Below are 27256 nucleotides of genomic sequence, written 5' to 3'. Positions count from 1 at the left end.
CTGCGATATTTTCTCGCAGGCTTGCAAAACCGACATCTAATGGATTTATGTGCTCAAATGTTCGTTAAAACATATATACAGTATGTATATATATATATATATATAATGTCATTGAGACACATATATATTCTGTATTAATATTTAATTCAGCGCGAGATATGTGAAAAGCCGGTAATTCAATTGCCGGCTTTTCATTTCTCCTTCACAAACAAATGGAAAGCTGGGTGACCTGTAGTTACCTTGAGTTGCGGTGATGCGATCTCTGCTGGATGTCCTCATATGAACTCGAGCGTGGGAACTTTTCCAAGGCTCCAGTTCATATGAGGACATCCAGCAGAGGTCGCATCACCGCAACTCAAGGTAACTACAGGTCACCCAGCTTTCCTTTCAGTACCCGGGGTTTACAGGCACCAGCGAGTGCATTAGCACAGCTCCTGGCTGTAAAATGATTTAACCCCTTCAGATGGATTTACATCGTGGGACATAACGACGGAAGGTATGGAATATTGTTGTTTGTTTTTTTTACTTTGTTTCAGGACGATGGTCTTCAGGTGGATTAAGAGTCTAATAAAATATTACAACAACATGTGTCTTTATTTTATTAAAATACTTTGTAGTCGTGTGTGTGTTTTATTAACCATTTAGTACTATTGGATTAATAATGGATTGGTGTCATAATTGACGCCTCTCCATTATTAATCTGGCTTAATGTCACCTTACAATAGCAAGGTGACATTAACCCTTCATTACCCCATATCCCACCGCTACACGGGAGTGGGAAGAGAGTGGCCAAGTGCCAGAATAGGCGCATCTTCCAGATGTGCCTTTTCTGGGGTGGCTGGGGGCAGATGTTTGTAGCCAGGGGGGGTGCCAATAACCATGGACCCTCTCTAGGCTATTAATTTTTGCCCTCAGTCACTGGCTTTACCACTCTGGCGGAGAAAATGGAGCGGGAGCCCACGCCAATTTTTTCCGCCATTTAACCCTTTATTTTAGCAGCTACAGCGCCCAAATTTTGCACATACACACTACTAACATTAGTAGTGTGGAATATGCAAAAAAAAAAAAGGAATATGAGATGGTTTACTGTATGTAAACCATGTCTCATATCCTGTCGGGTTTGGGAAGGAGAAAAGAAAAGCCGGCAATTGAATTACCGGCTTTTCTCTCTAACACCGGTGCGTATTTCTTGCAGGTCACACTGCTGGTCCGTGTGTTAAGGTACCTTCACACTAAACGATATCGCTAGCGATCCGTGACGTTGCAGCGTCCTGGCTAGCGATATCGTTTAGTTTGACACGCAGCAGCGATCAGGATCCTGCTGTGATATCGCTGGTCGTTGAACAAAGTTCAGAAATTTATTTGGTCGTCAGACCGGCGTGTATCGTCGTGTTTGACACCAAAAGCAACGATACCAGCGATGTTTTACACTGGTAACCAGGGTAAACATCGGGTTACTAAGCGCAGGGCCGCGCTTAGTAACCCGATGTTTACCCTGGTTACCAGTGTAAAATATAAAAAAAACAAACAGTACATACTCACCTTCGCGTCCCCCGGCATCCGCTTCCCACACTGACTGAGCGCCGTAAAGTGAAAGTGAAAGTACAGCACAGCGGTGACGTCACTGCTCTGCTGTTAGGGCCGGTGCTCAGTCAGTGCAGGAAGCGGACACCGGGGGACGCGAATGTAAGTATGTGCTGTTTGGTTTTTTTACATTTTACGCTGGTAACCAGGGTAAACATCGGGTTACTAAGCGCGGCCCTGCGCTTAGTAACCCGATGTTTACCCTAGTTACCCGGGGACCTCGCCATCGTTGGTCGCTGGAGAGCGGTCTGTGTGACAGCTCTCCAGCGATCAAACAGCGACGCTGCAGCGATCGGCATCATTGTCGCTATCGCTGCAGCGTCGCTTAATGTGAAGGTACCTTAATCCGTATTTTTCTCACCCCCATAGACTTTCCTTAGCGATTTTTTTTGCGCAATACGGTGACAAACGCAGCATGCTGCGATTTTGTACAGCCGTACAAGACCGTATAATACGGATCAGTAAAATACGGCTGATAGGAGCTGGGACATAGGGAATCATTGGGCCGTGTGTTATGCGTATTTTACGGATGTAGTTTATGCGCTCATATGTCCGTAAAACTCGCTAGTATGAGGCCGGCCTTAGTGTGTAGGGACGTTCGGAGTTATAGCTGTTGGTAATTTGGGTATATTCAGGTCACCTGCAGTCCCTAAAACATATTTTTGAAACATGGACATGGATTCTATCTACCTAATGAATAAAAGACTACTAAAAAGTATTGGTTTACTGAAGAAACCACCTATTTTTTACTGTGTATTCCCTTATCTAATATATCAATACTCGCCAATATAAAATATTTCTGTAGTCGACTCAAATGGATGGTCCCAAGCTTTAATATGAAAAAACAGTCCTTCACAACATTGATCCATGAGATCTTAAGAAATTGTCAATAGTGCAAAACTCCACACTCTTAGCTGCAATAAACTTATATTGCACATTACAGCCACGCTCACACATTCAGTATTTAACATCAGTATTTGTAAGTCAAAACCAGGAGTGGAACAATCAGAGGAAAAGTATAATAGAAACATGTGCACCACTTCTGTATTTTTCACCCACTTCTGGTTTTGGCTTACAAATGATGCAGAGCTATGAGGGTTAGCTAAGGGTAGAGTAGACAGAGAAAGGATGCAGAAGGATCTAGATAAGCTTGGACAATGGGCAGTGACTAGTAGAATGGTACTTAACGGAGAAATGCAAGATTCTACATCTGGGAAAGAAAAATGAAAATTACATCGGACGAATAGAAGTAAGCAACAGCACAAATGAAAAACACTTGGGTATCCTAATACATCACAGTCTGCACAGGAGTCAACAGTGTGATGCAGCAGCAGCAAAAAAGGCAAACAGTTCTAGGATGTATTAAGAGAAGCATAGAGTCTAGATCACATAAAGTAATTATCCCCCTCTACTTCTCTTTCTCGGTCAAGCCTCATCTAGAATATTGTGTCCAGTTCATTGCACCACATTTTAAAAAACATTGAAAAACAAGCAAGTTCAGAGAAGAGCTGCCAGGATGGTGAGCAAAGTATTTCCTACGAGGAACTGTTAAAGGATCTGGGAATGTTGAGCTTGCAAAAATGAAGGCTAAGCGCAGACTTAATAGCGTTCTACAAACATCTGAAGGGCTGTCACAGTGTAGAGGAATCATCCTTATTCCCATATGCACATGGAAACACGAGAAGCAATTGAACAAAAGAGAGGATACAGATTAAATATTAGAAAAAAAACATTTTGACAGGGTGATCAATGAGTGGAGCAGGCTGCCATGAGAGGTGGCGAGTTCTCCTGCAATGGAAGTCTTCAAACAGTCTGGACAGACCCCTGTCTGAGATGGATTAGGGCATACTACATAGAACAGGGGGTTGGACACAATGACCCTGGAGGTCCCTTCCAACTCTAACATTCTGTGATTCTATGTAAAATACTGAATGTGTGAACGTGGCCTAATACATACGGTTTGTTTCTGTATTACTCATACATTGTCCCTCATAAGTAGAGCTAGTGCCATATACATTCATCACTTTGAGACACATGGGTCAAACCACTGTCACAGCATCTCTAGTACATGTAGATCCACTGTCCACAGGAAAATGCTTCTGCATGGGATAAAACACTGTCTTACTCCGGAAAATGTTTTGCATGGCCAGGGGCACAGTCTCGCTTAGAAAAATGGGTGAAGCCATGGTGTCAGATAAATGTTCTGTAGGGTAGAGCCAAACAACCACACAGTTACCACAAAGACTCACATTTGTGGTGTGTCATATTGGTGGAGCCACTGTCCGACACACACAGCACGAGTGGAAACCTTGCATTTCACATTCAACACACTTGCCTGCATAGATTGAGCTTTACTTAATGGAAAGTTTCTACTTCAACAACTGTCCAGTCACCTTGTGGAGAAACATCACCTTCAGGAGAAAAACTGGTCACAGAGGTGATACTAGCTCGTTGTTCATCCATTGGGGACAACAGTTCTGCCCACTTTCCCAATTCTGCTCCCCCAACACCTCCCTTTATTCCCCCTTCTGAGGCCGCCAGTAACAGTGTTCTTCCGATGATCTGCTCCACCAGCCCTAGTTCTGCCCCTCTTGAGCTGCGTTCTTGAGGTCCACGATCTGTTTCGTAGATTGTATATAACCCATCTGAAGTTGTAGCAAATGGGAAAGGTTCACCTAGAAAAAGGGGCAGGGAAAACTAAATATAATTATTTACTGTGATGACTTCACCACCTTCATGTGTGTATATAGTAGGTTTTTAATGTTGCTGTTGTGCCACCAAATGTTTTTGGGCAGTGGCATAATGTCATCTTTTCTTTTAATAGAATACCTGCTGTCCTTGATCTGTAAAGCCAAATAATACCACTTGACTTTGTTAGTAGTGTTTGCACATTCCAAAAGTCTTGTACAATGCAGAATCATAAATTTGCCTTATTATACTCTGTCCCCATAGACCATTGATTGGGTAGTGGCAGTCAAAGCCAACAGAGTGACTCTCTTTTTGGCACACTGCCATTTTTAGTCTTGCCCTTTTTTTTCTTTTGTACATTGTGTTCTTTAATGGTTCTGTGAGTGGCATTGAACAACATTCCCACTCTCTGTTTGTTCCCAGGCACAGCAGGTTAGGTTATTACACACAGGCTTTGGCTAGAAAAAAAAACGTTATGTTGATGTAACAGGCTCAAGTGATAAGCTGACATTTTATGTGAAAATAAATCTGAAGAAATGAAATAGCAAAAATCTTTAGTGAAGGTGAAGATATTTTGGGATTACCTTAGACCAGTGTTTCTCAACTCCAGTCCTCAAGACCCCACAACAGGCCATGTTTTCCTTTTTCATGTTATATAGATGGCTCTGAATGAGCAATGATCATTCATTTCAGGCAGAGAATGAACCATTTTTTTAAATTAAATTTTTCTGTACATGTATTTAAACTTCTTTTTTTTTTTACATTTTTCATACTATCTACATTAAGAAAAAGTGAAATATTGTAATTTTCACACTGGTCACGAAGCTCAATTTTAGGCTCCTACTTCTTGTGTAGCAATTGACAATCCTTCCTTCATTTAAGCCGAGTCATCAAAGCTTTTGCTCATAAGTATTTAAACTCAATTTGTTTTTCACGGTGTGGAGTTTTGGCTCTTTCACACCGCTTTGCCCAGTTCTGCCAAATAGGTGGAACTTGGGCAGGACAGGGGGGCATGTTGCCACAGCTTGTCTCATTCATGACGAGCTGTGATGTTTCTTACATGAGAAATTTCAGTCTGGTCTCTGACCAGAGTAAGATTTGTGGCAGGGTGCAAAGAGGCGCACGCCATTTGGCAGATTAAGAGGCATACATCTCATAATGAATTGGTGGTTTCTGACTCCAGCATGCCCTCTCTTGGCTTGTCTTGGTGAATCACGGCCATTGACTGTTTTGGAGAGCTTTCTAGGCATGCTTTGATCTGGGTAATTGTGAATGCTGTATCTGGAGAGGGGACTCAGTTTTACCACTGCCGGCATGCCAATCACTCTCGCCTGAGTTGTCTCCACATCAAGTGGCAAGATAATGTTCCCCACATGGCAATCCTGGTCAAGCTGGGCTATGCAGTGTTTACACTGTCCTGCTAAAAATCCAAGCCAGATGGGCTAGACATGCGGTCAGAATGCCAGACAGCTGAATGCCTAAACGACTGCTGTATGGAGAACTGTCAGGGAAAGTGAGCAGTTGGGGTAGACTGCCTTAGGAGCATGTGCTGCTGAAGACATGAGAAATCTTTGAGACAAAAAGAAAGCAAACTTTGCAAGGCACAAGCGGTGTCTACTGTCCCCACATCATCTTATGTCATGTAGGTGGGCGATCCTTTAGGGCCCTAATTGGCCTCATCAGTCACCTCCGGATCCACAGCCACAGATCCTCCTCTTAACTTTGAAGTCAAGGTCATCTTCGACTGAGAAGGATGAACAGCATATGTAGGCACCATCTTTCATTGTAATCCTGACTGTAATGATACTGCTGAAAAGTCTTTTGTACAGAATAGAAAGTATGTGTCTCTAGTTTAGGCTTAGTGGCCAGTGTGAACATGTCTGATTTTTTTTTTTTTTTTTTTTTTTTTTTTTTTAATATAGATAATATAATTAAATAAAAAGTCATCCAAAAATGTAAAATAAAATAAGATGGCTACTTTAACCAATGGGCCATTTTCTGATTACTTTTTTTTTTTAAATTTAACCAACATCCACAATCATTTACTTGTATGTAGGTATTGCACTTAATGTAAGTGTAAAAAATCAGCTTTAGGTTAGGCTTACAAGTTCTTTTTGTACAGTATATATCCTTTTGTGTTATTAAAGAGGTCTTGCTGTGCTGTATGAACCTTTTGGTTGTAAATAGACAAAAAAGACACTAGCTGCAATGTCTAGATGGTATCTTGAGATGAGGAAAGCAAGTTTTGGTGAAGGGATTTTCTGAGCTGAGAAGAAAGGGTCTGACCAAATCAAACATACAAGTGCTTCTTACTAAATTACCAAAAAGTTAATTTATTTAAGTTCTTCAATACAAAAAGTGAAACTCATATTTAGTCATTACAAACAGAGTGATCTATTTCATGTGTTTGTCTGTTAATGTTGATGATTATGGCTTACAGGCTGTGAAAACCCCAAAATCATTATCTCAGTAAATTAGAATAATTAACAAAAAACACCTGCAAAGGCTTCCTAAGCATTTAAAAAGGTCCCTTAGTCTGTTTCAGTAGGCTCCACAATCATGGGGAAAACTGCTGACTTGACAGATGTCCAGAAGGCAGTCATTGACATATTCCACAAGGAGGGTAAGCCCCAAAAGATCACTGCTAAAGAAGCTGGCTGTTCACAGAGTGCTGTATCCAAGCATATTGAGTTCACAAGGAGTGGACTGCTGCTGGAGTCATTGCTTCAAGAGCCACCACACACAGATGTATCCAGAACATGGGCTACAAGTGTCACATTCCTTGTGTCAAGCCACTCATGACCAATAGACAACACCAGAAGTGTCTTCCTGGGCCAAGCAGAGAAAGAACTGGACTGTTGCTCAGTGGTCCAAGGTGTTGTTTTCAGATGAAAGTAACTTTTGCTTTTCATTTGGAAATCGGGGACCCAGAGTCTGGAGGAAGAGTGGAGAGGCCACAACCCAAGCTGCTTGAGGTCTAGTGTGAAGTTTCCACAATTGATGATGGTTTGGGAAGCCATGTCATCTGCTGGTGTTGGTCCACTGTGTGTTTTATCAAGACTGGCAGTGCAGCCATCTACCAGGAAATTTTAGAGCACTTCATGCCTCCCTCTACCAACAAGCTTTTTGGAGATGGAAATTTCATTCTCCAGCAGGACTTGGCACCATTCCACACTGCCAAAAGTACCGATACCTGGTTTAAAAACAACAGTATCGCTGTGCTTGATTGGCCAGCAAACTTGCCAGACCTTAACCCCATAGAGAATCTATGGGGTATTGTCAAGAGGAAGATCAGACACCAGACCCAACAATGCAAAGGAGCTGAAGGCTGCTATCAAAGCAACCTGGGCTTCCATAACATCTCAGCAGTGCTACAGGCTGATTTCATCCATGCCAACCTCATTTATGCAAAAGGAGCCCCAACCAAGTATTGAGTGCATTTACTGAACATACATTTCAGTAGGCCAACATTTTGGATTTTAACCCCTTTCTGTCATTGGACGTACTATTCCGTCCATGTGGGTTGGGCCCTACTTCCCAAGGACGGAATAGTACGTCCAGCACGATCGGCCACGCTCACGGGGGGAGCGCGGCCGAGTGTCAGCTGACTATCGCAGCTGACATCCGGCACAATGTGCCAGGAGCGGTCACGGACCGCCCCCGGCACATTAACCCTCGGCACACCGCGATCAAACATGATCGCGGTGTGCCGGCGGTATAGGGAAGCATCGCGCAGGGAGGGGGCTCCCTGCGGGCTTCCCTGAGACCCCCAGAGCAACGCGATGTGATCGCGTTGCTCCGAGGGTCTCCTACCTCCTTCCTCGCCTCAGGTCCCGGATCCAAGATGGCCGCGGCATCCGGGTCCTGCATGGAGGGAGGTGGCTTACCGAGTGCCTGCTCAGTGCAGACGCTGGTAAGCCTGCAGTGCTCTAAGTGAGATCGGTGATCTGACAGAGTGCTGTGCACACTGTCAAATCATCGATCTGTAATGTCCCCCCCTGGGACAAAGTAAAAAAGTTTAAAAAAATGTCCACATGTGTAAAAAAAAAAAAAATAAATAAATTCCTAAATAAATAAATAAATTAAAAAAAAATATTATTCCCATAAATACATTTCTTTATCTAAATAAAAAAAAAATCAAACAATAAAAGTACACATATTTAGTATCGCCACATCCGTAACGACCCCACCTATAAAACTATATCACTAGTTAACCCCTTCAGTGAACACGTAAAAATAAAAAAAACGAGGCAAAAAACAAAGCTTTATTCTCATACCGCCAAACAAAAAGTGGAATAACACGCGATCAAAAAGACGGATATAAATAACCATGATACCGCTGAAAACGTCATCTTGTCCCGCAAAAAACGAGCCGCCATACACCATCAGCGAAAAAATAAAAAAGTTATAGTCCTCAGAATAAAGTGATGCCAAAATAATTATTTTTTCTATAAAATAGCTTTTATCGTATAAAAGCGCCAAAACATAAAAAAAAGATATAAATGAGATATCACTGTAATTGTACTGACCCGAAGAATAAAACTGCTTTATCCATTTTACCAAACGCGGAACGGTATAAACGCCTCCCCCAAAAGAAATTAATGAATAGATGTTTTTTGGTCATTCTGCCTCACAAAAATCGGAATAAAAAGCGATCAAAAAATCTCCCGTGCCCAAACATGTTACCAATAAAAACGTCAACTCGTCCTGCAAAAAACAAGACCTCACATGACTCTGTGGACTCAAATATGAAAAAATTATAGCTCTCAAAATGTGGTAACGCAAAAAATATTTTTTGCAATAAAAAGCGTCTTTCAGTGTGTGACGGCTGCCAATCATAAAAATCCGCTAAATAACCCGCTATAAAAGTAAATCAAACCCCCCTTCATCACCCGCTTAGTTAGCGAAAAATTTAAAAAATGTTTTTATTTCCATTTTCCCGTTAGTGCTAGGGTTAGGGCTATGGTTAGGGTTGGGGCTAGGGTTAAGGCTACATTTAGGGTTGGGGCTAAAGTTAGGGTTAGGGTTGGGGTTAAAGTTAGGGTTAGGGTTTGGATGACATTTACGGTTGGGATTAGGGTTGGGATTAGGGTTAGGGGTGTGTCTGGGCTAGAGGTGTGGTGAGGGTTACCGTTGGGATTAGGGTTAGGGGTGTGTTTGGATTAGGGTTTCAGTTATAATTGGGGGGTTTCCACTGTTTAGGCACATCAGGGGCTCTCCAAACGTGACATGGTGTCCGAATTCAATTCCAGCCAATTCTGCGTTGAAAAAGTAAAACAGTGCTCCTTCCCTTCCAAGGTCTCCCGTGCGCCAAAACAGGGGTTTACCCCCAATATATGGGGTATCAGCGTACTCGGAACACATTGGAGAACAACTTTTGGGGTCCAATTTCTCCTGTTACCCTTGGGAAAATACAAAACTAGGGGCTAAAAAATAATTTTTGTGGAAAAAAAAATATTTTTTATTTGCATGGCTCTGCGTTACAAACTGTAGTGAAACACTTGGGGGTTCAAAGCTCTCACAACACATCTAGATGAGTTCCTTAGGGGGTCTACTTTCCAAAATGGTGTCACTTGTGGGGGGTTTCTACTGTTTAGGTACATTAGGGGCTCTGCAAACGCAATGTGATGCCTGCAGACCAATCCATCTGTCTGCATTGCAAATGATGCTCCTTCCCTTCCGAGCTCTGCCATGCGCTCAAACGGTGGTTCCCCCCCAGATATCAGGTATCAGCGTACTCAGAACAAATTGGACAACAATATACAGGGTCCAATTTCTCCTGTTACCCTTGGAAAAATACAAAACTGGGGGCTAAAAAATAATTTTTGTGGAAAAAAAAATATTTTTTTATTTCCACGGCTTTGCGTTATAAACTGTAGTGAAACACTTGGGGGTTCAAAGCTCTCACAACACATCTAGATGAGTTCCTTAGGGGGTCTACTTTCCAAAATGGTGTCACTTGTGGGTTTTTTTTACTGTTTAGGTACATTAGGGGCTCTGCAAACGCAATGTGACGCCTGCAGACCATTCCATCTAAGTCTGCATTCCAAATGGCGCTCCATCCCTTCCGAGCCCTCCCATGCGCCCCCAAACGGTGGTTCCCCCCCACATATGGGGTATCAGCGTACTCAGGACAAATTGGACAACAACTTTTGGGGTCCAATTTCTCCTGTTACCCTCGGGAAAATACTAAACTGGGGGCTAAAAAATAATTTTTGTGGGAAAAAATTTTTGTTTTATTTTTACGGCTCTGCATTATAACCTTCTGTGAAGCACTTGGTGGGTCAAAGTGCTCACCACACCTCTAGATAAGTTCCTTAGGGGGTCTACTTTCCAAAATGGTGTCACTTGTGGGGGGTTTCAATGTTTAGGCACATCAGTGGCTCTCCAAACGCAACATGGCGTCCCATCTCAATTCCTGTCAATTTTGCAGTGAAAAGTCAAACGGCGCTCCTTCCCTTCCGAGCTCTCCCATGCGCCCAAACAGTGGTTTACCCCCACATATGGGGTATCAGCGTACTCAGGACAAATTGCAAAACAACTTTTGGGGTCCAATTTCTTCTCTTACCCTTGGGAAAATAAAAAATTGGGGGCGAAAAGATCATTTTTGTGAAAAAATTTGATTTTTTTATTTTTATGGTTCTGCATTATAAACTTCTGTGAAGCACTTGGTGGGTCAAAGTGCTCACCACACATCTAGATAAGTTCCTTAGGGGGTCTACTTTCCAAAATGGTGTCACTTGTGGGGGGTTTCAATGCTTAGGCACATCAGTGGCTCTCCAAACGCAACATGGCGTCCCATCTCAATTCCAGTCAATTTTGCATTGAAAAGTCAAATGGCGCTCCTTCGCTTCCGAGCTCTGTCATGCGCCCAAACAGTGGTTTACCCCCACATATAGGGTATCGGCGTACTCAGGACAAATTGTATAACATCTTTTGGGGTCCATTTTCTCCTGTTACCCTTGGTAAAATAAAACAAATTGGAGCTGAAGTAAATTTTGTGTGAAAAAAAGTTAAATGTTCATTTTTATTTAAACATTCCAAAAATTCCTGTGAAACACCTGAAGGGTTAATAAACTTTTTGAATGTGGTTTTGAGCACCTTGAGGGGTGCAGTTTTTAGAATGGTTTCACACTTGGGTATTTTCTATCATATAGACCCCTCAAAATTACTTCAAATGAGATGTGGTCCCTAAAAAAAATGGTGTTGTAAAAATGAGAAATTGCTGGTCAACATTTAACCCTTATAACTCCCTAACAAAAAAAAATTCAAAATGGTTCCAAAATGGTGCTGATGTAAAGTAGACATGTGGGAAATGTTACTTATTAAGTATTTTGTGTGACATATCACTGTGATTTAATTGCATAAAAATTCAAATTTGGAAAATTGCGAAATTTTCAAAAATTTAGCCAAATTTCCATTTTTTTTCACAAATAAACACAGGTAATATCAAAGAAATTTTACCACTATCATAAAGTACAATATGTCACGAGAAAACAATGTCAGAATCACCAGTATCCGTTGAAGCATTCCAGAGTTATAACCTCATAAAGGGACAGTGGTCAGAATTGTAAAAATTGGCCCGGTCCATAACGTGCAAACCACCCTTGGGGGTGAAGGGGTCAAAATCACTTTTCAAGCTGGTTTTATAGTCTGAAAAATACGGTTCTGTATAAGATGCACTTTTTCCCCAAAAAAATGTGGGAGGAAAATGGGGGGTGCATCTTATAGTCCGAACGCAGGCTTACCAGGGGGGTTACGGCAGTGGTGTAGGAGCGTCCCTTCAAGGAAATGGCGGCGACGGCAGAAGTGTGGCGATGCTGAGGCTTGGTGTCGGTGGTGCGGAGTGCATCATTGGGATTCCCCTGCGGCCATCTTCCAGAAGCCGGAGGCGGCACGTGCGTGGATTGAGATCTCGGCTGACCAATTGCGCTCCATTTTCCTGAGGCTGTGGGCTTGAGATCTCGGCGGCCCTCAGCTTCAGGAAAATGGCCGCCGGAGGCCGCATGTGCGCATATTGAGATCTCGGTGGCCATTTTCCTGAAGCCGAGGGCCGCCGAGATCTCAATCTGCGCACGCGTGAACTCGGGAAGATGGTCGCCGAGAAACCAGTGATGCACTCGGCTCTGCTTGCCGTGGACACTGGGCCGTGGCGTCGCCACATTTCTGCCGCCAGCATCCTGAGCCAGTAATATCGTGAAGATGCTGCAGTGTCTGGTAAATGACTCTAAGGTCTGCTCCTTGCTATCTGCTCTGCCTCACCACTGACACTGAACCCGCAGCACCGCTGGGATACCCCGGTACTGCAGCCTTGCCCCACTTCTGCCGCCGCCGGCTTCCTGAGGAAGGGACCATGCCTCCTGTAACCCTGCTCTACCTCTGCCGGCCCTCAGGTAAGATACCTTAAATTCAGACAATAAGACGGACCCCCATTTTATAAAAATCTCTTCTGCTATTTTCCACCCCAAAATTTAGGGTACGTCTTATGGTTTGGTGCATCTTAGTTCAAAAAAATACGGTATTTTAATTTACTGAGATGACTTTTAGGTTTTCATTGGCTGTAAGCCATAATCATCAACATTAACAGAAATATGCAAATTGCCTCTTCTGAGAAAAGGAGGACTTAACTCTATAGCGCCACCTGTTGGAAGTAGCGATCCTACAAGTCACAATCAACCCTCTAACGAGTCGTGCAATATGACTTAGGATAAAAGCCAAATCAGTATCTCAATTCGCAGACACGGTGGTTCGGGCTGTTGGCCCTCATCAGTGCGAAGCATGAGAACTGATTTGGCTAGGTGAGAGGCTCTGGACTGGGGTCTAAGGGGTATCGTTTCTCCTTATGGAGAGTGACATACCATCTCTGGCTTGTCAAGGTAAGGAGGCTTATTTGCTGTACAATGCTCCTCTGGGAAATTAAATATGGAAATTGCATATTTAATTTCCCAGAGGAGCATTGTACGTCAAATAAGCCTCCTTACCTTGACAAGCCAGAGATGGTATGTCACTCTCCATAAGGAGAAACGATACCCCTTAGACCCTTAACAGAAATAAACACTTGAAATCGATCACTCTGTTTGTAATGACTCTCTATAATATCAGTTTCACTTTTTTTATTGAACTGAAATTATCTACCCTTTTCTTAACAATCCTTTCAAGGCTGCGGTTATCCCGGTTTCGTGTGCACCTTTTTCTACCACACTTTTTCCTTCCACTCAACTTTCCATTAATATGCTTGGATACAGTACTCTGAACAGCCAGCTTCTTTAGCAGTGACCTTTTGTGGCTTACTCTCCTTGTGGAGTGTGTCAATGACTACCTTCTGGACATCTGTCAAGCCATGATTGTGGAGCCTACTGAAACAGACTAAGGGACCTTTTGAAACCGTTAGGAAGCTTTTGTTGGTGTTTGTTAATTATTCTATTTTACTGAGATGATGTTTAGGTTTTCATTGGCTGTAAACCTTAATCATGAACATTAACAGAAATAAACACTTGAAATTGATCTGTTTCTAATTACTCTCTATAATATGAGTTTCACTTTTTTTATTGAAGAACTGAAATTAACTTTTTGATGTTCTAATTTAGTGAGAAGCACTTGTATATGGCTCGTGGAGATTTATGTCTTATCATTATGTGATCTGAACAATACTATAACTTTTATATCCTAGTGGGTAATTTACACCAGATCACAAATATGCATAGACTTAGTAGGATTTTAGCATTAGGCAAAGTGTAAATATGGGCTAGATGGTGACTTGGTATGTGCTTTCATTTGGCCATCTATTGCATTATAACTATATAGTCTGAGCTCAGCTTTATTATGACATTCACCAAGCGTTCTTGTAGGGGCTAAGTAGCACAACTGTGTGGTTGACAAATTTTCTAGTCCATATTATGGTTTCAGCCCTTGAGCTTTGAGCACAATACCCTCTATTAGGCTGGGACTTAAAGCCAGAATACAAGAAATTGAAATACTGTTTTCTGAATTGGCTATAAGGGGAATACATATACTGTACATCCTGCACGTTCTTTGATTTAACACAACTTTTCAAAGTTTAGGAGACTCCGCCAAAGGGGAGCAGACTGATACTGGACAAACTTATATTGTGGGGTTGGTTTAGATATTACCGTATATGCTATACATTTACCATGAAATGAGCATGCACACGCCACTATTCATCATACATGAATGAATCTACTGCTTTCTATAAAACTCTAACCAATGCTGAGTCAAAGTAATTAAACACATTCAATCTATCGTGGACTCATTTTTATGAGCAATTACTCCAAGTAAGTACCTTGTAGTTAAATGTCACAGAAACATTTGCGTACAGACCACACCTAATCTAAAAAGCATTATTTAGCCAGAGAATTGTGCCTGACACCACACATGTGAATGTCAAAAGGTGTTTACAAAAATGATGGATGAGGAAACTTATTGTGGGGGTCAATGAGCTAGGGTGGTAGTGCAAAGATTAATAGGGATAGACAGTAAGAATGGTATTAGATATTAATGTAATAGTGGTGCAATAAGCATGCTAGCTCTGTAAATCAAGCCTTTTAACCAAGGTCCGTAATAAAATGGGATAAGATTGCAGCAAAAGTATGCATAAATAAACAAAAAATGCTTAACTCTTCGACTATAAAAGTTGAAGAAAGGATTACAAGATGCTGGACCTTGATTATAGGATTGAATCTATGGATAAGATAGTGGTGTTAGAAGGAATTTAAAGGGAACCTGTCTCTTGATTCATGCTGCCTTAACCATGAGCAGCATGAATCGGCCTGGCTGCACAATTACAGCCAGGTATGCTTTTCTCTGAAATGTTACAGCGTTTTGGAGAAAACAAAGTTGGAAAATCAGCCATGGACTGTAGAGAAAGACGAGACTAGTCCAGCACCGCCCCTGGTTGACTTCTCCCCAAACCACTTTGGTTGATAGGTCTTATATGTACAGTACAGACCAAAAGTTTGGACACACCTTCTCATTTAAAGATTTTTCTGTATTTTCTTGACTATGAAAATTGTACATTCACACTGAAGGCATTAAAACTATGAATTAACACTTGTGGAATTATATACTTAACAAAAAAGTGTGAAACAACTGAAATTATGTCTTATATTCTAGGTTCTTCAAAGTAGCCACCTTTTGCTTTGATGACTGCTTTGCACACTCTTGGCATTCTCTTGATGAGCTTCAAGAGGTAGTCACCGGGAATGGTTTTCACTTCACAGGTGTCCCCTGTCAGTTTTAATAAGTGGGATTTCTTGCCTTATAAATGGTGTTGGGACCATCAGTTGTGTTGTGCAGAAGTCTGGTGGATACACAGCTGATAGTCCTACTGAATAGACTGTTAGCTGCTGTTTTCTTGCCATAATACAAATTCTAAGTAAAGAAAAACGACTGGCCATCATTACTTTAAGAAATGAAGGTCAGTCAGTCCGAAAAATTGGGCAAACTTTGAAAGTGTACCCAAGTGCAGTGGCAAAAACCATCAACCGCCCCAGGAAAGGAAGACCAAGAGTCACCTCTGCTTCTGAGGATAAGTTTATCCGAGTCACCAGCCTCAGAATTCGCAGGTTAACAGCAGCTCAGATTAGAGACCAGGTCAATGCCACACAGAGTTCTAGCAGCAGACACATCTCTACAACAACTGGTAAGAGGAAACTTTGTGCAGCAGGCCTTCATCGTAAAATAGCTGCTAGGAAACCACTGCTAAGGACAGGCAACAAGCAGAAGAGACTTGTTTGGGCTAAAGAACACAAGGAATGGACATTAGACCAGTGGAAATCTGTGCTGTGGTCTGATCAGTCCAAATTTGAGATCTTTGGTTCCAACCACCGTGTCTTTGTGCAATGCAGAAAAGGTGAACGGATGGACTCTACATGCCTGGTTCCCACCATGAAGCATGGAGGAGAAGGTGTGATGGTGTGGGGGTGCTTTGCTGGTGACACTGTCGGGGATTTATTCAAAATTGAAGGCATACAGAACCAGCATGGCTACCACAGCATCTTGCAGTGGCATGCTGTTCCATCCGGTTTGCGTTTAGTTGGACCATCATTTATTTTTCAACAGGACAATGACCCCAAACACACCTCCAGGCTCTGTAAGGGCTATGTGACCAAGAAGCAGATTAATGTGGTGCTACGCCAGATGACCTGGCCTCCACAGTCACCAGACCTGAACCAATCGAGATGTTTGGGGTGAGCTGGACTGCAGAGTAAGGCAAAAGGGCCAACAAGTGCTAAGCATCTCTGGGAACTCCTTCAAGATTGTTGGAAGACCATTCCCGGTGACTACCTCTTGAAGCTCATCAAGAGAATGCCAAGAATGTGCAAAGCAGTCATCAAAGCAAAAGGTGGCTACTTTGAAGAAGCTAGAATATAAGACATAATTTCAGTTGTTTCACACTTTTTTGTTAAGTATATAATTCCACATGTGTTAATTCATAGTTTTGATGCCTTCAGTGTGAATGTACAAATTTCATAGTCATGAAAATACAGAAAAATCTTTAAATGAGGTGTGTCCAAACTTTTAGTCTGTATTGTATATACACAGGAAGAGACCTTTCAGTCAGCTGGAGCGGAGTGGTGAGAAACTGGGTGAGCATGGCCCTGGACAAGTCACCGGCCAGATTTTCAAACTGTTTTCTCTGAAACACGAGAGCATTTCGGAGGAAAAACATACTTGGCTGCAATAGTGCAGCCAGACACTGACTCATGCTGCTCGTGGTTTGGGAAGCATGAATCGAGTGACCGATTCCCTTTTAAGGTAAGGTACGGGGGAAAGGAATCATTGGGACAATAATTCTAAGTAGCATGGAGCAGCATGCAAGAAGATGATAGCTCAGATCTCAAGCAATGTTGAAAAGCATACAGTGGACCTCATTTACAATGTAACACAGTATCTTCAGTGGTGTCATGTCTTTACTTCAAGTTGTAGATGTGCTCCTAGATTTCTTCTAAAGAGCAAAATAAACAGATGCTCATTGGAAGCATATGCCATTGATTCAAGTTGTACTTAATGTACAGAAAGATGGAAAAATCTTAGTTGAATAAGTCAAATAGTCTATATCACGTAAAAGTGTCCTCGCCTTCTTAATTCAGTAGAACTTACTCAATTGAGTAGGACATTATGGGTAAGGGCACCTTTCCTCTGCACTACAATTTATTAACATGGTTTCTTTTCATCTATTCATCTGACACTTAAGCTTGCCACGGACTTATACATTACATTTTCTTGTCCTAACTTGCTGATTTTGGCAGAACTGGTCAATCATGTATATCCAACTCTCCCTGATGACAGATCTCGGAGGACAGAAAGATCACATAGTTGGATTTCAACATAGCAAATCTTTTTGTTCCTGAAGATATATACTACTGCCCAAAGTATCTGGTGAGGGTTTATTTTTCTTTTCCCTTGCAGAGCTAATGCATGTTCTGAAGACCTTGCATGTGTTCGTGTATGCAGTCTTTCCCGTCTGCTACAATATTGAGTGGACAAAAATTGGAACTGACAATTACACGTGTCGCTATTGTATACCTTATAGAGAATCTTGTATCTTCTCAAATAATTGTCCTTGTTTGGGCACTTTAAATATAATCATCTTGAGCTGAGGCCTACAAGAACATCTATTCAGTCTGCATCAAAGTATCTATTGAATTCACCTGTGCTCTCATTTTCAGAACTCTTGCTCACTACTACCATATTTTAATCCAAAAGCCACAGTGAGCATCTGTAAATTCATCTTGCCTTGGCACACATCTATGTAAACATATCTTTTTGAAATGCTAAACCTACAAATTCTTCAATTTTTCAGGTTCTCAGAACTCAAAAAAGTTGAGTAAAATTATAGATTGTGGTGGCAAAGTTTTGAGCTCTTGTCACTAAAACAGGGCAGAATTTATTCCTTTTACCCAGACTGAAATGGATGACGACCACTTGCATTCAGTGGTACAGAAAATGAAGATTGTGCGCATTTGTAAATGAGGTTTTGTTGAGTGCAAGAAAATAATGTAAAACGTTCATTCTGAACTGATGGGGTGATGAGTGCCAATGTTGCTATACATAAATGTATGAAAATGTATCAATAACACATATACATCACATGATCTAGTAATTCACAAGTCACAACTATTGCACAACACACAAACTACTCGGAAATGAAACACAGATAATGACCATAGCATTTTACAGTGAATAAAGGACACACATATGACACATGCTTAAATAAAAACAGAGGTCACCAGTTGTACAAAATAAATCAATGTTTATTATATTTTTAAAAAGAAAAAAAAAAACATCTAATGGTGAAGGTAAAACATACTGGGATTGAGGGAAGGGTTGTGAATGGTAATATGTTGAAGGAAAAAGTGATAGATGAAGTGATATGTAACTAATGGTTTGCACTGTTTAGTGTTACTTTGTATTGTAACACAAGTGTCAGTGTCTCAGCATGGTATGGTCCATAATTTCCTACTCTAACTAGTGGCGCTTATATTGGCTCTAAATACAGTTTGTTTTTCCAAGCACTACACAGTCAGTCATCATTACCTCTTTGGGCTCCTTTTTCTTTATCTCTCTGCTCATAATCATGTTCTTTTGATTCAGTAGATGCTGTCATTTCTTTTTTCCGTACAATTGGGTTAGTCTCTGAAGAGTCAGAGATACCAGATGGAGAGGTACTTTGAGACTGCCCTTCAATGTCTACAATCTGAAGTGGCAGAGGTATCCCCTTGTTGTTTGAAGCTGGTGTACCCGCTGGAGTATCTGTTCCTTCTTCCTGTCCCATATGGATACCTAAATCTGGGTCTGGTGTGAGAGTGGTTTGTAGAGATGTAGGAGCGTCATCTGAATGAGACTCCACACCAGAACTAGAATCTTCGTAAGTTCTCAGCTCTTCTGGAGTACTTGTCTCACTGCTACTTTTTGCTGCCAGTTGGGGATCACTCAGTGTACTGCATACTGAAGCCCTTTCCACCAGCTCCTCTTCTGCCTTCTGTTCATCCTGCACCTCAGCATCTTGATTTAGACTTGCCGGTCTTAATGGTCTCTCTTCTGGCTCTTCCTTAAAGTCTAATAACTCCTCCATCTTTACAACCACCCATGGTTCCCTTTCTGTTTCCTGTGGATGTTCATAGGCGGCTACCTTCTGCAATTGTGTAGATAAATTGATTGTTTCTCTAACCTCTACATTCTGTTCTGCTGGTGGCATCAATATAGTATTGGTAGCTGGAGAAAATGTATGGCAAATGCTTGTAGATTCTGTTGAAAATCCTACTTCTCTTAATTCTGTTGCAGGAATTGTTCCCTTGAAAGGTGCAGTGTACTCCACAACATTAGTAGCATTGTCTGAGGGTACTAAATATTCTTCATCTGTAAATGAAATTGGTTCATTTAAAACATAAACTCCTGTGGTTTGTCTATTTTCTTTTATATCCTTTTTTATGCCTGGTTTTGGTGAGCATTTTTTTACTACTTCCATTGAATCAGTAGTCACATAGAAATCTGAATCTGATGTTTTTTCTAGATTTGTAACCAGCTCTAATGTTGTTGTTTTATGTTGATTCTCTAAAGTCAATGATTCTAGCTCTTCAGGTTGGTTTACTTGTAATGGATAATCTGCTTCTTCTGTGTTTGGATCCAACATATTTGATTCATCTTGGGATTCTATGGACTTTATCAGTACTTCATGTTTTATTGGTCTTTCTACCGATTCTAATGAATCCAATGGTGTTAGGGCATGAATTGATGGCTTATTAAGTTGTGGTTCAACTGAGGTCTCTACAAATGCATTATCCTCTACTGTCAATGGAATATTAGATTCTAATTTTTCCAAATGTTCCAGGTAGTTTAGTAAGGTTGGTACATTTGTGGTGATATCTACTGGATCTGATGAACAAACACCAATATCTTCTGGTGGTGTAAACATAGCGATGTCCATTGATTTTTCTAGAGATGTGGTAAGATCTTCTTTATAGCACATTAATTCATGTATTGACGGTTTTGTAGACTTTTCAACATTATCTACACAACTGACCCGTTCTAATAAAGATTTTATTGGCTTTTCTGGGGAGGCAGTTGCTTCAACAGAAGTAGTTTTAAACTCCTCTATAGATGTTAATGTTTCCTCCGGGAACAGTACAGGTTTCTGGACAGATTGACCTAGTTTTATTGGATTACATATGTACTCAACACCAGCTTCTACTGAATCTAGTTTTTCTTCTGCATTCACATGCTCTGGAGTTCCATGGTCAAGATCATATATCATGTTTGAAGGTTCTTCACATAACTCTGACCCAACTGGATCTATGTTTGCGGATTTGATACTTTGCTCCACATTCTCTGATGATTTTACAAAGGAAGCATCAGATATTTCTGCATCATGTTGGGTTGGTTGTATTATTGAATTAAACTGCTCTATTAGATGTCCTTGTGGCTTTAATGAGATTTCTTCTTTTTCTGAAGACACATTATGTTCATCCTCTCTGAGTTCATTTGCCAGTTCTTTAGTATTTTCTAATGACACAAGATGTTGACTTAGGTCTTGCAATTGTACTGGGGACTGTGACCTTTCTAATCCTGATATTCCCTCCATTGAAGTAATACTCTCTTTGGGTTCGGTTAGTTTGTCAAAAGAAGAGAGTAAGTTTTCCTCCAAAGGATTCAGTGGCTCTAATGAAGCATTTAGCAATAGCGGGGATGATAGATTCTTAGGAGGAGAAAATACATCTTCAATTGAAGACTGTAGTGTTTCCATTAACAAACAATCCTGTAAATGTTTGACTTCATCTCCTGATGTCTGGCAAGGTTCTACTGTTGACATTGCTTCTTCTTGTGAAGATTTGATATCTTTAAGCACATCCTGTAATGGTTCCACTGAAAATATTTGGTCTTCATGTGGAGATTTTACTGTTTCGACTGAATACTCTACTGATTCCACTGACAATAAGGGTTCCTTCTCTGAAAGTTTGACTTCTTCAACCAAAGTTTGCATTGCTTCTGCTGATGTCGAATCTTCCCATTGAGTAATGTTGTCATTAAATGAAGAATGTAGTGGTTCCTCAGACATCAGTTCTTCTGAAATTCTGATCTCTTCAGCTGAAGACTGTAAAAGATCTGAAGACTGAATGTTTCCTTTCTCTGTATGTTTGCCTTCTGCATTTATTATAGTCTCTCCAAAAGGTTCCTCTAAAGTGTTTACTTTTTCATTTGCGTATATGACCGGTTCCACTGACAAAGTTGCGATCTCTATTGTCTTGTCTATATCTATTTTGCTTGTGACGTTTTCCATATCTAGATTTTCAGAGGATGATATTTCCTGTACCATTTGTTTCTCATGCTTTAAAAGAACTGCTTCTTCTTCTGAAGGTGTTAATTCCTCAGTTGAAGATGTTATGACATCTAAAGGATTATGTGGCTCTCCAGGTGATGTCTCAAGTTTATCTGAAATCTCTGGTGAATTTCTTTGTTCTACCTTCAACATTGTATATTTCTGTTCCATGTGTTCTAGCTCATCTTCTGACAATATACCTTCTTCTAATGGAGTTACTTGCTCTAAAGAAGATGTAATTGCATCTTCCAATGGTTCAACGCACTCTACTGTAAATGTTTCTTCATCCAAAAATTGCATTGGCATTCTTTCCAATTGCTTTAAATAGTTGGCCTCATCCACATCCACCATCTGATCTTTATCTAAAGATCTATTTTCTTTACTTAAAAATTCTACTGTCTTTGAGGGTTGGATGGAGGATGCAAGTTCATCACTTACTGATTTGTTCAGAATATGAACTTTTCCATGAACATTATCAGAATTGTCTGAATTTATGGTTAGCTCACTATTAGACCCAAGTTCTTCTTGTAAATGTTCACTCAAATCACTTGTTTCTTCCTTAAAAGGTTTTATTTCCTCCATGATAAAATGTGTCTCAGGAGCACTCAAACTTTCCTGTGTATGTTTACTCGGAACACTCAGTGGGTCTTCCAAAGGTTTTTTACTTTTCTGCCCTTCATATAAAGGATTGTATAATTCAGTTGAAGATTCTTCTTTGACTAAATCACTAACTTCTTCCTCTAGAGGTATAAATTGCTTAGCAAGAGACTTTACTTCTGGAGTCAAAGATGGTAACAGCTGTGTCTCCTTGTCTTGTGAATGGTTTTCTACTAAATTTTTCTCAGTCGGTGAAATGGATTCATTTCTGTCTAAAGGCAACCTGGACTCTAAGTGTTTTCCACCATTCATTGCATCATCTACTGTGGTAGTTTCTCTGACAATGTTCACAGGAAGGGCTGACATTTTATTTTCTATAATCGGAGATTCTTGCGGTTTGTCCAATTTAGCTATTTTGTCAGTTGTGTTCATTTTTACTTTAGCCACTTCTGGGAGATTTTGATAAACTTCCTTTACTGTTGTAGCCTCAGTAGAGTCTAACTTTACTGATTTACTGTCCACAGTTGATGATTTTACTGATTTTATTGCGGTAGGTACATGGTTTACCTGTTTAGCTGACACAGGTGTTGCTTTGTTTGTAATTGATCGCTTGCCTACTTTAGCCTGGTTAGTTGCAGACAAAGTGTTCCCTGGTGGTTTCACAGGTGTAGCACTGCGTGACATGACTGGAGCAGATGTATTCACTGGCTTAACAGGTGATGTAGGTGTTTTTGCAACTTTGCTTAAAACCGATGTAGGCCTTGGAGTTTTAGCCAATGGAGAAGCTGTTTTAACTTGTTTGGCTGTTGTCGAAGTTATGGCACCTTGTCTAGTAGATGGCAGTGGGCTTTTAGTTGCTTTTGTTGATAATGATATGGCAGTAACAGGCTTTTCTGGTTGAGGCACAATCTGTTTTGACTTAGGACTCGACATAGAGCTTGCTTTCAAAGTTTTATTTGGGCTTGATGCAGTGGCTAGTGGCTTGGATGCCACTGATGCACTGCTTTCTGGTCGAAGGCACAATGTTTTATCTTTTGGCACTGATCCATATTCTGGAACTTTTCCTACTTCCTTTTTCACAGTTCCACTTCGTTTTGAGGGTGTAGTGCTCCCAGCTTCCTGCCCACCTTTAGGCTTAATGAGCAGGGCTCCCTCAGCAGTTTTCTTGGCAGTTTCATTTTTTGTGACTAATAAAGATGCCATCTGTTGAGCTCCTTTCTCTCCACTCTGTGGGCGAGTTGTTTGCTTGGCTGGTGGTTTGAGTGGAGATGTTGAATCTGGAAAAAAAAAATATATTTTTACATGACTTGCAATAAAACAATGATACTTAGGCTTGATTCGTACATTGTGGTCATATTGTGTGTTTTTCTGCAATCACAACAAAAATGCCTCATTTTGCTGTGATTTTCAAAAATCACTCGTTGACACTGCAATTGAAACAAAAAAACACACCACTACCACATGTTAACGTAGCATTTGGAATTAAATTTTAATTAGCGTAGAACATTAAGACTATATTTATTCCTAGCATAATATTTATACAGTTAAAAACTGGCAATCGCCTAGAATTTGATTATCCAATAGTAAGCTAAACTTTTGGTCTTATTAGAGAAAAAACGTATCGGGACCCCCCTTTATGAGCCAGAGAGGAGAGCTGTTGCAGTTCAAAGGCCCGTTTAGATGAGCAGATCATTGACCTACAAGCATTTATAAGAAGGCTCCTTTGATTGAAATGATCAGCTGGTGTAAACATGCCACCGGTCACCTAATCAACAAGCAAAATGTTCATTCGTTGGGTTATTGAATGGTTTATACTGGTATTAATGTTATCTTTGTCAGAAGCACATTTCGCCATGTAAACAGGGGATGTGCTGCCAACAATATGAGGCTGTATGGGTACAGAATGGTTATTAATTTCTAGAAATTTTTTGGCAGCTTTGTGAATGGGCTAGAAAACAAGTGTCAATTGCCTTTCATATAATCTTTGCTCATTACAACATGGCCCTTCTAAATGGAACTTAAGCTGTGGTTCCTGTATGTGAAATCTACAGAAAATCTGATTAACCCCAGTTCTTTGCCTGTTCATATTAACAGAACAAATGTGTGAGCCATATGTGGCCATCTTTGTAATGTAACATCTGTCGCTAGAGAAGTAACTTGAACCCGGAAGTCATTTGATGCAGTTAATGTGAACTTACCTTTATGTGTAACTGTTTTTGATTTGATGGGTGAAGCAGCTACAGTCCTGCAATGCAGAAAATTATATATAATTTTGTACATTTACACTATATATTATAAATATTTAAATTATGAGAGAGGTGGCTATAATTATCATATGATGAGTGTCATATGAGTAATTCAAAAAAATGATCTTGAAATTTTCTTTTAATATCATCCACTCCATTTATCCTATCCTGGTCCATTCTCTGATAATATTTAGAGAATTATAATGTATGTTTCCCAGAAGATCTTGACTTTACATACTGCATCTGCCTAGACCGGGGGCGTGTAACCAATTCTGTCGGCTGTAGGACTGCAGGCACCAAGCTATACCGTCTTAAGGAAGCCTTGTCCTTTATCTGTTAAAGAGAACCTGTCACCCCCCTCAGGCATTTGTAACTAAAAGAGCCACCTTGTGCAGCACTAATGCTGCATTCTGACAAGGTGGCTCTTTTAGTTATGATGCCTGCACAGTGCACACGCTAAAATAATCACTTATAAAATGTGCCCCCTCTTACCATGAAATCGCCAGGAAGGCGGGTCTTTCCTTCCTAATCAGACGCAGCACAGCCGTCACTCTGGGCCTGTGCGCGCCGGGCGCCGCCTCCTTTGCGTTGTTTGAATCTGTCCCGGAGCCTGTGCTGTGTTGTTATCCCTTGGCTATGCGCAGTGAGCGCTGCCCATCCTCTGTCCTCATTTGCAGTCTAGCTGACAGCGCCTGTGCGGCCGCCCTGCCAGACATCCTGCCCCGCAGTGTGAATAAATCAGAAGACACTCCGGGACAGATTCAAACAACGCTGAGGAGGCGGCGCCCGGCGCGCACAGGCCCGGGGTGATGGCTGTGCTGAGTCTGATTAGAAAGGAATGACCCGCCTCCCTGGCGATTTCAGGGTAAGAGGGGGGCACATTTTATAAGTGATTATTTCAGCGTGTGCAGGGAGCATAACTAAAAGAGCCACCTTGTCAGAATGCAGCATTAGTGCTGCACAAGGTGGCTCTTTTAGTTACAAATGCCTGAGGGGGGTGACAAGTTCCCTTTATCCAAAAAATTGGAAATGATCAGTGAGAAATGAAGACTCTAAATTTTCCTGCAGGACTGCTATAAGACTAATGCAAGAAAATAAAATAATGTAGATTCACAAAACCCATAGGCAAGGTTTATGTCTATCGTTTATTTACAGGTTTATTGTTCATTTAAACAAATTGTCTGAATTGAAAAAGCTCATTTGCAAATACTATAAATTTTCAGTTATCTTTTATTCCAGTAGTGAAGACCCTAAAATATTAAGAAGAGCGTAAAACAGCAAGAAAAAAAACTCACTCAGTAGGACCAAGCACATATGTGCTTTACATGGAACCAGTTGCTTTAAATGAAAACTGTGAAATTCTCTGCTGTGTTGGCACTGAAAGTAAAATGAACACTTTCTGTGGCTTCTCCCAGAGATTACTTCTGATTAGTGATGAGCGAGTATACTCATTGCTCGGGTTTTTCCGAGCACTCTCGGGTGGTCTCCGAGTATTTGACTGCTCGGAGATTTAGTTTTCATCGCCTCAGCAGCATGATTTACAGCTACTAGCCAGCTTGATTACATGTGTTGATTCCCTAGCAACCAGGCAACCCCCACATGTACTCAGCCTGGCTAATAGCTGTAAATCATGCAGCTGCCATGATGAAAACTAAATCTCCGAACACTAACAAATACTCGGAGGTCACCCAAGCGTGCTCGGGAACACCCGAGCAATGAGTATACTCGCTCATCACTACTTCTGGTCACTGGGGGTACCTACCAGCAGCAGTGCACCCTGTACTTGGTTTACTTTTTACAGGGGACACTTCTAAAAAAAAAAAGACACTGCCCGTAGTGGAAAATTCTTTTTAAATCCAATCCCACTCCAAATGATTCAGTTCTCACTGTCTTTTTCGGTCAGACTGGTAAACAGATATAATATTACCAAGTGCAAGATCTGGAAATTACTGTTGGGATCCTCTTCAGTTAGAAAAAAAATAGACCTTAATAAGGACCTGTCATCAGGATTGTATACCCCAAAACTAATGGCACATATGTAAATTCTCTTTAATGCTGAGTAAATCCTTATTTTTCTTGTAGAAATCTGTATGGCCGTTTTACGGAAATCGATAGTTGAAATTGTATGCTATTTGTAGGTAGATGAGACAGATCTCAATTGCATTAATTTCTTTCTTAGTTGATGTTTTCCTGAATGTCCCTATACAGAATTGACTTAGATCAGCGGATCGATGTTTTTTACGAACAATGATGATTGTCGAGGGCGTTAAGGATCTGGCATGTCTGATTTCAGACTACCAACCCTTTTGATTTCCAAAGATATGCCACCAACAGATGCTTGGCAGCGGCTCTCTAAAGAGAACACAACGGTTCTCTAAAGTGTAGGAGGTAGGGGGGCGGCTTTACTCCTGCAAATTACTTCAGATTTGAAGCCATTCATCTATATGAATGGCCCCTTGTATCATTATTTCACATAGGATCTTACCTGATGCTGTTGCTCTTTACAGCATTTGCTTCCTTTACTGCTGTGCCCACTTTAGATGTCAGCCCTATCGAAAACACAATTTAACACAAGAGTTATAGAATGTTACTGATAAAATGAATCTATTATAGGAATAACAATGGTGATGATAAAGACAGCTATATATTCATTATACATGCGTTTATATATTGGCTTGGAAAAGCATTCACTACCCTTGGCATTTTTCATGTTTTGCTACCTCACAACCTGGAATTTCACTGTTTTTTTAGGGTTTGCATCAGTTCTTGTAAAAAGCATGCCTACAACTGTGAACATTTGGTTTTC

The 27256-nt window shown here is 40.9% G+C and overlaps 1 protein-coding gene across 3 annotated transcripts in view; it reads right to left on the bottom strand.

Annotated features, from left to right (window-relative positions):
• Positions 1 to 2401: 2401 nt before the first annotated feature.
• The window catches only part of PRR36 (proline rich 36), an 80191-nt gene continuing 55336 nt past the window's right edge, over positions 2402 to 27256 (bottom strand). For all 3 annotated transcript variants that reach the window (XM_077262536.1, XM_077262539.1, XM_077262537.1), the window contains exons 3-6: positions 26936 to 26999; positions 24403 to 24449; positions 18829 to 23481; positions 2402 to 4259 (exon numbers count right to left, since the gene is read on the bottom strand). In XM_077262536.1, the coding sequence (XP_077118651.1) occupies positions 3940 to 4259; positions 18829 to 23481; positions 24403 to 24449; positions 26936 to 26999 (5084 nt within the window). In that variant the 3' untranslated portion in view covers positions 2402 to 3939. The remainder of the gene's footprint in view (positions 4260 to 18828; positions 23482 to 24402; positions 24450 to 26935; positions 27000 to 27256) is intronic.

Source organism: Ranitomeya variabilis, chromosome 5, assembly GCF_051348905.1.
Source record: "Ranitomeya variabilis isolate aRanVar5 chromosome 5, aRanVar5.hap1, whole genome shotgun sequence".
NCBI classification, from domain to species: Eukaryota; Metazoa; Chordata; class Amphibia; order Anura; family Dendrobatidae; genus Ranitomeya; species Ranitomeya variabilis.
Note: the sequence above shows the minus strand (reverse complement) of the source record. Positions and strands in the feature narration are given on the sequence as shown.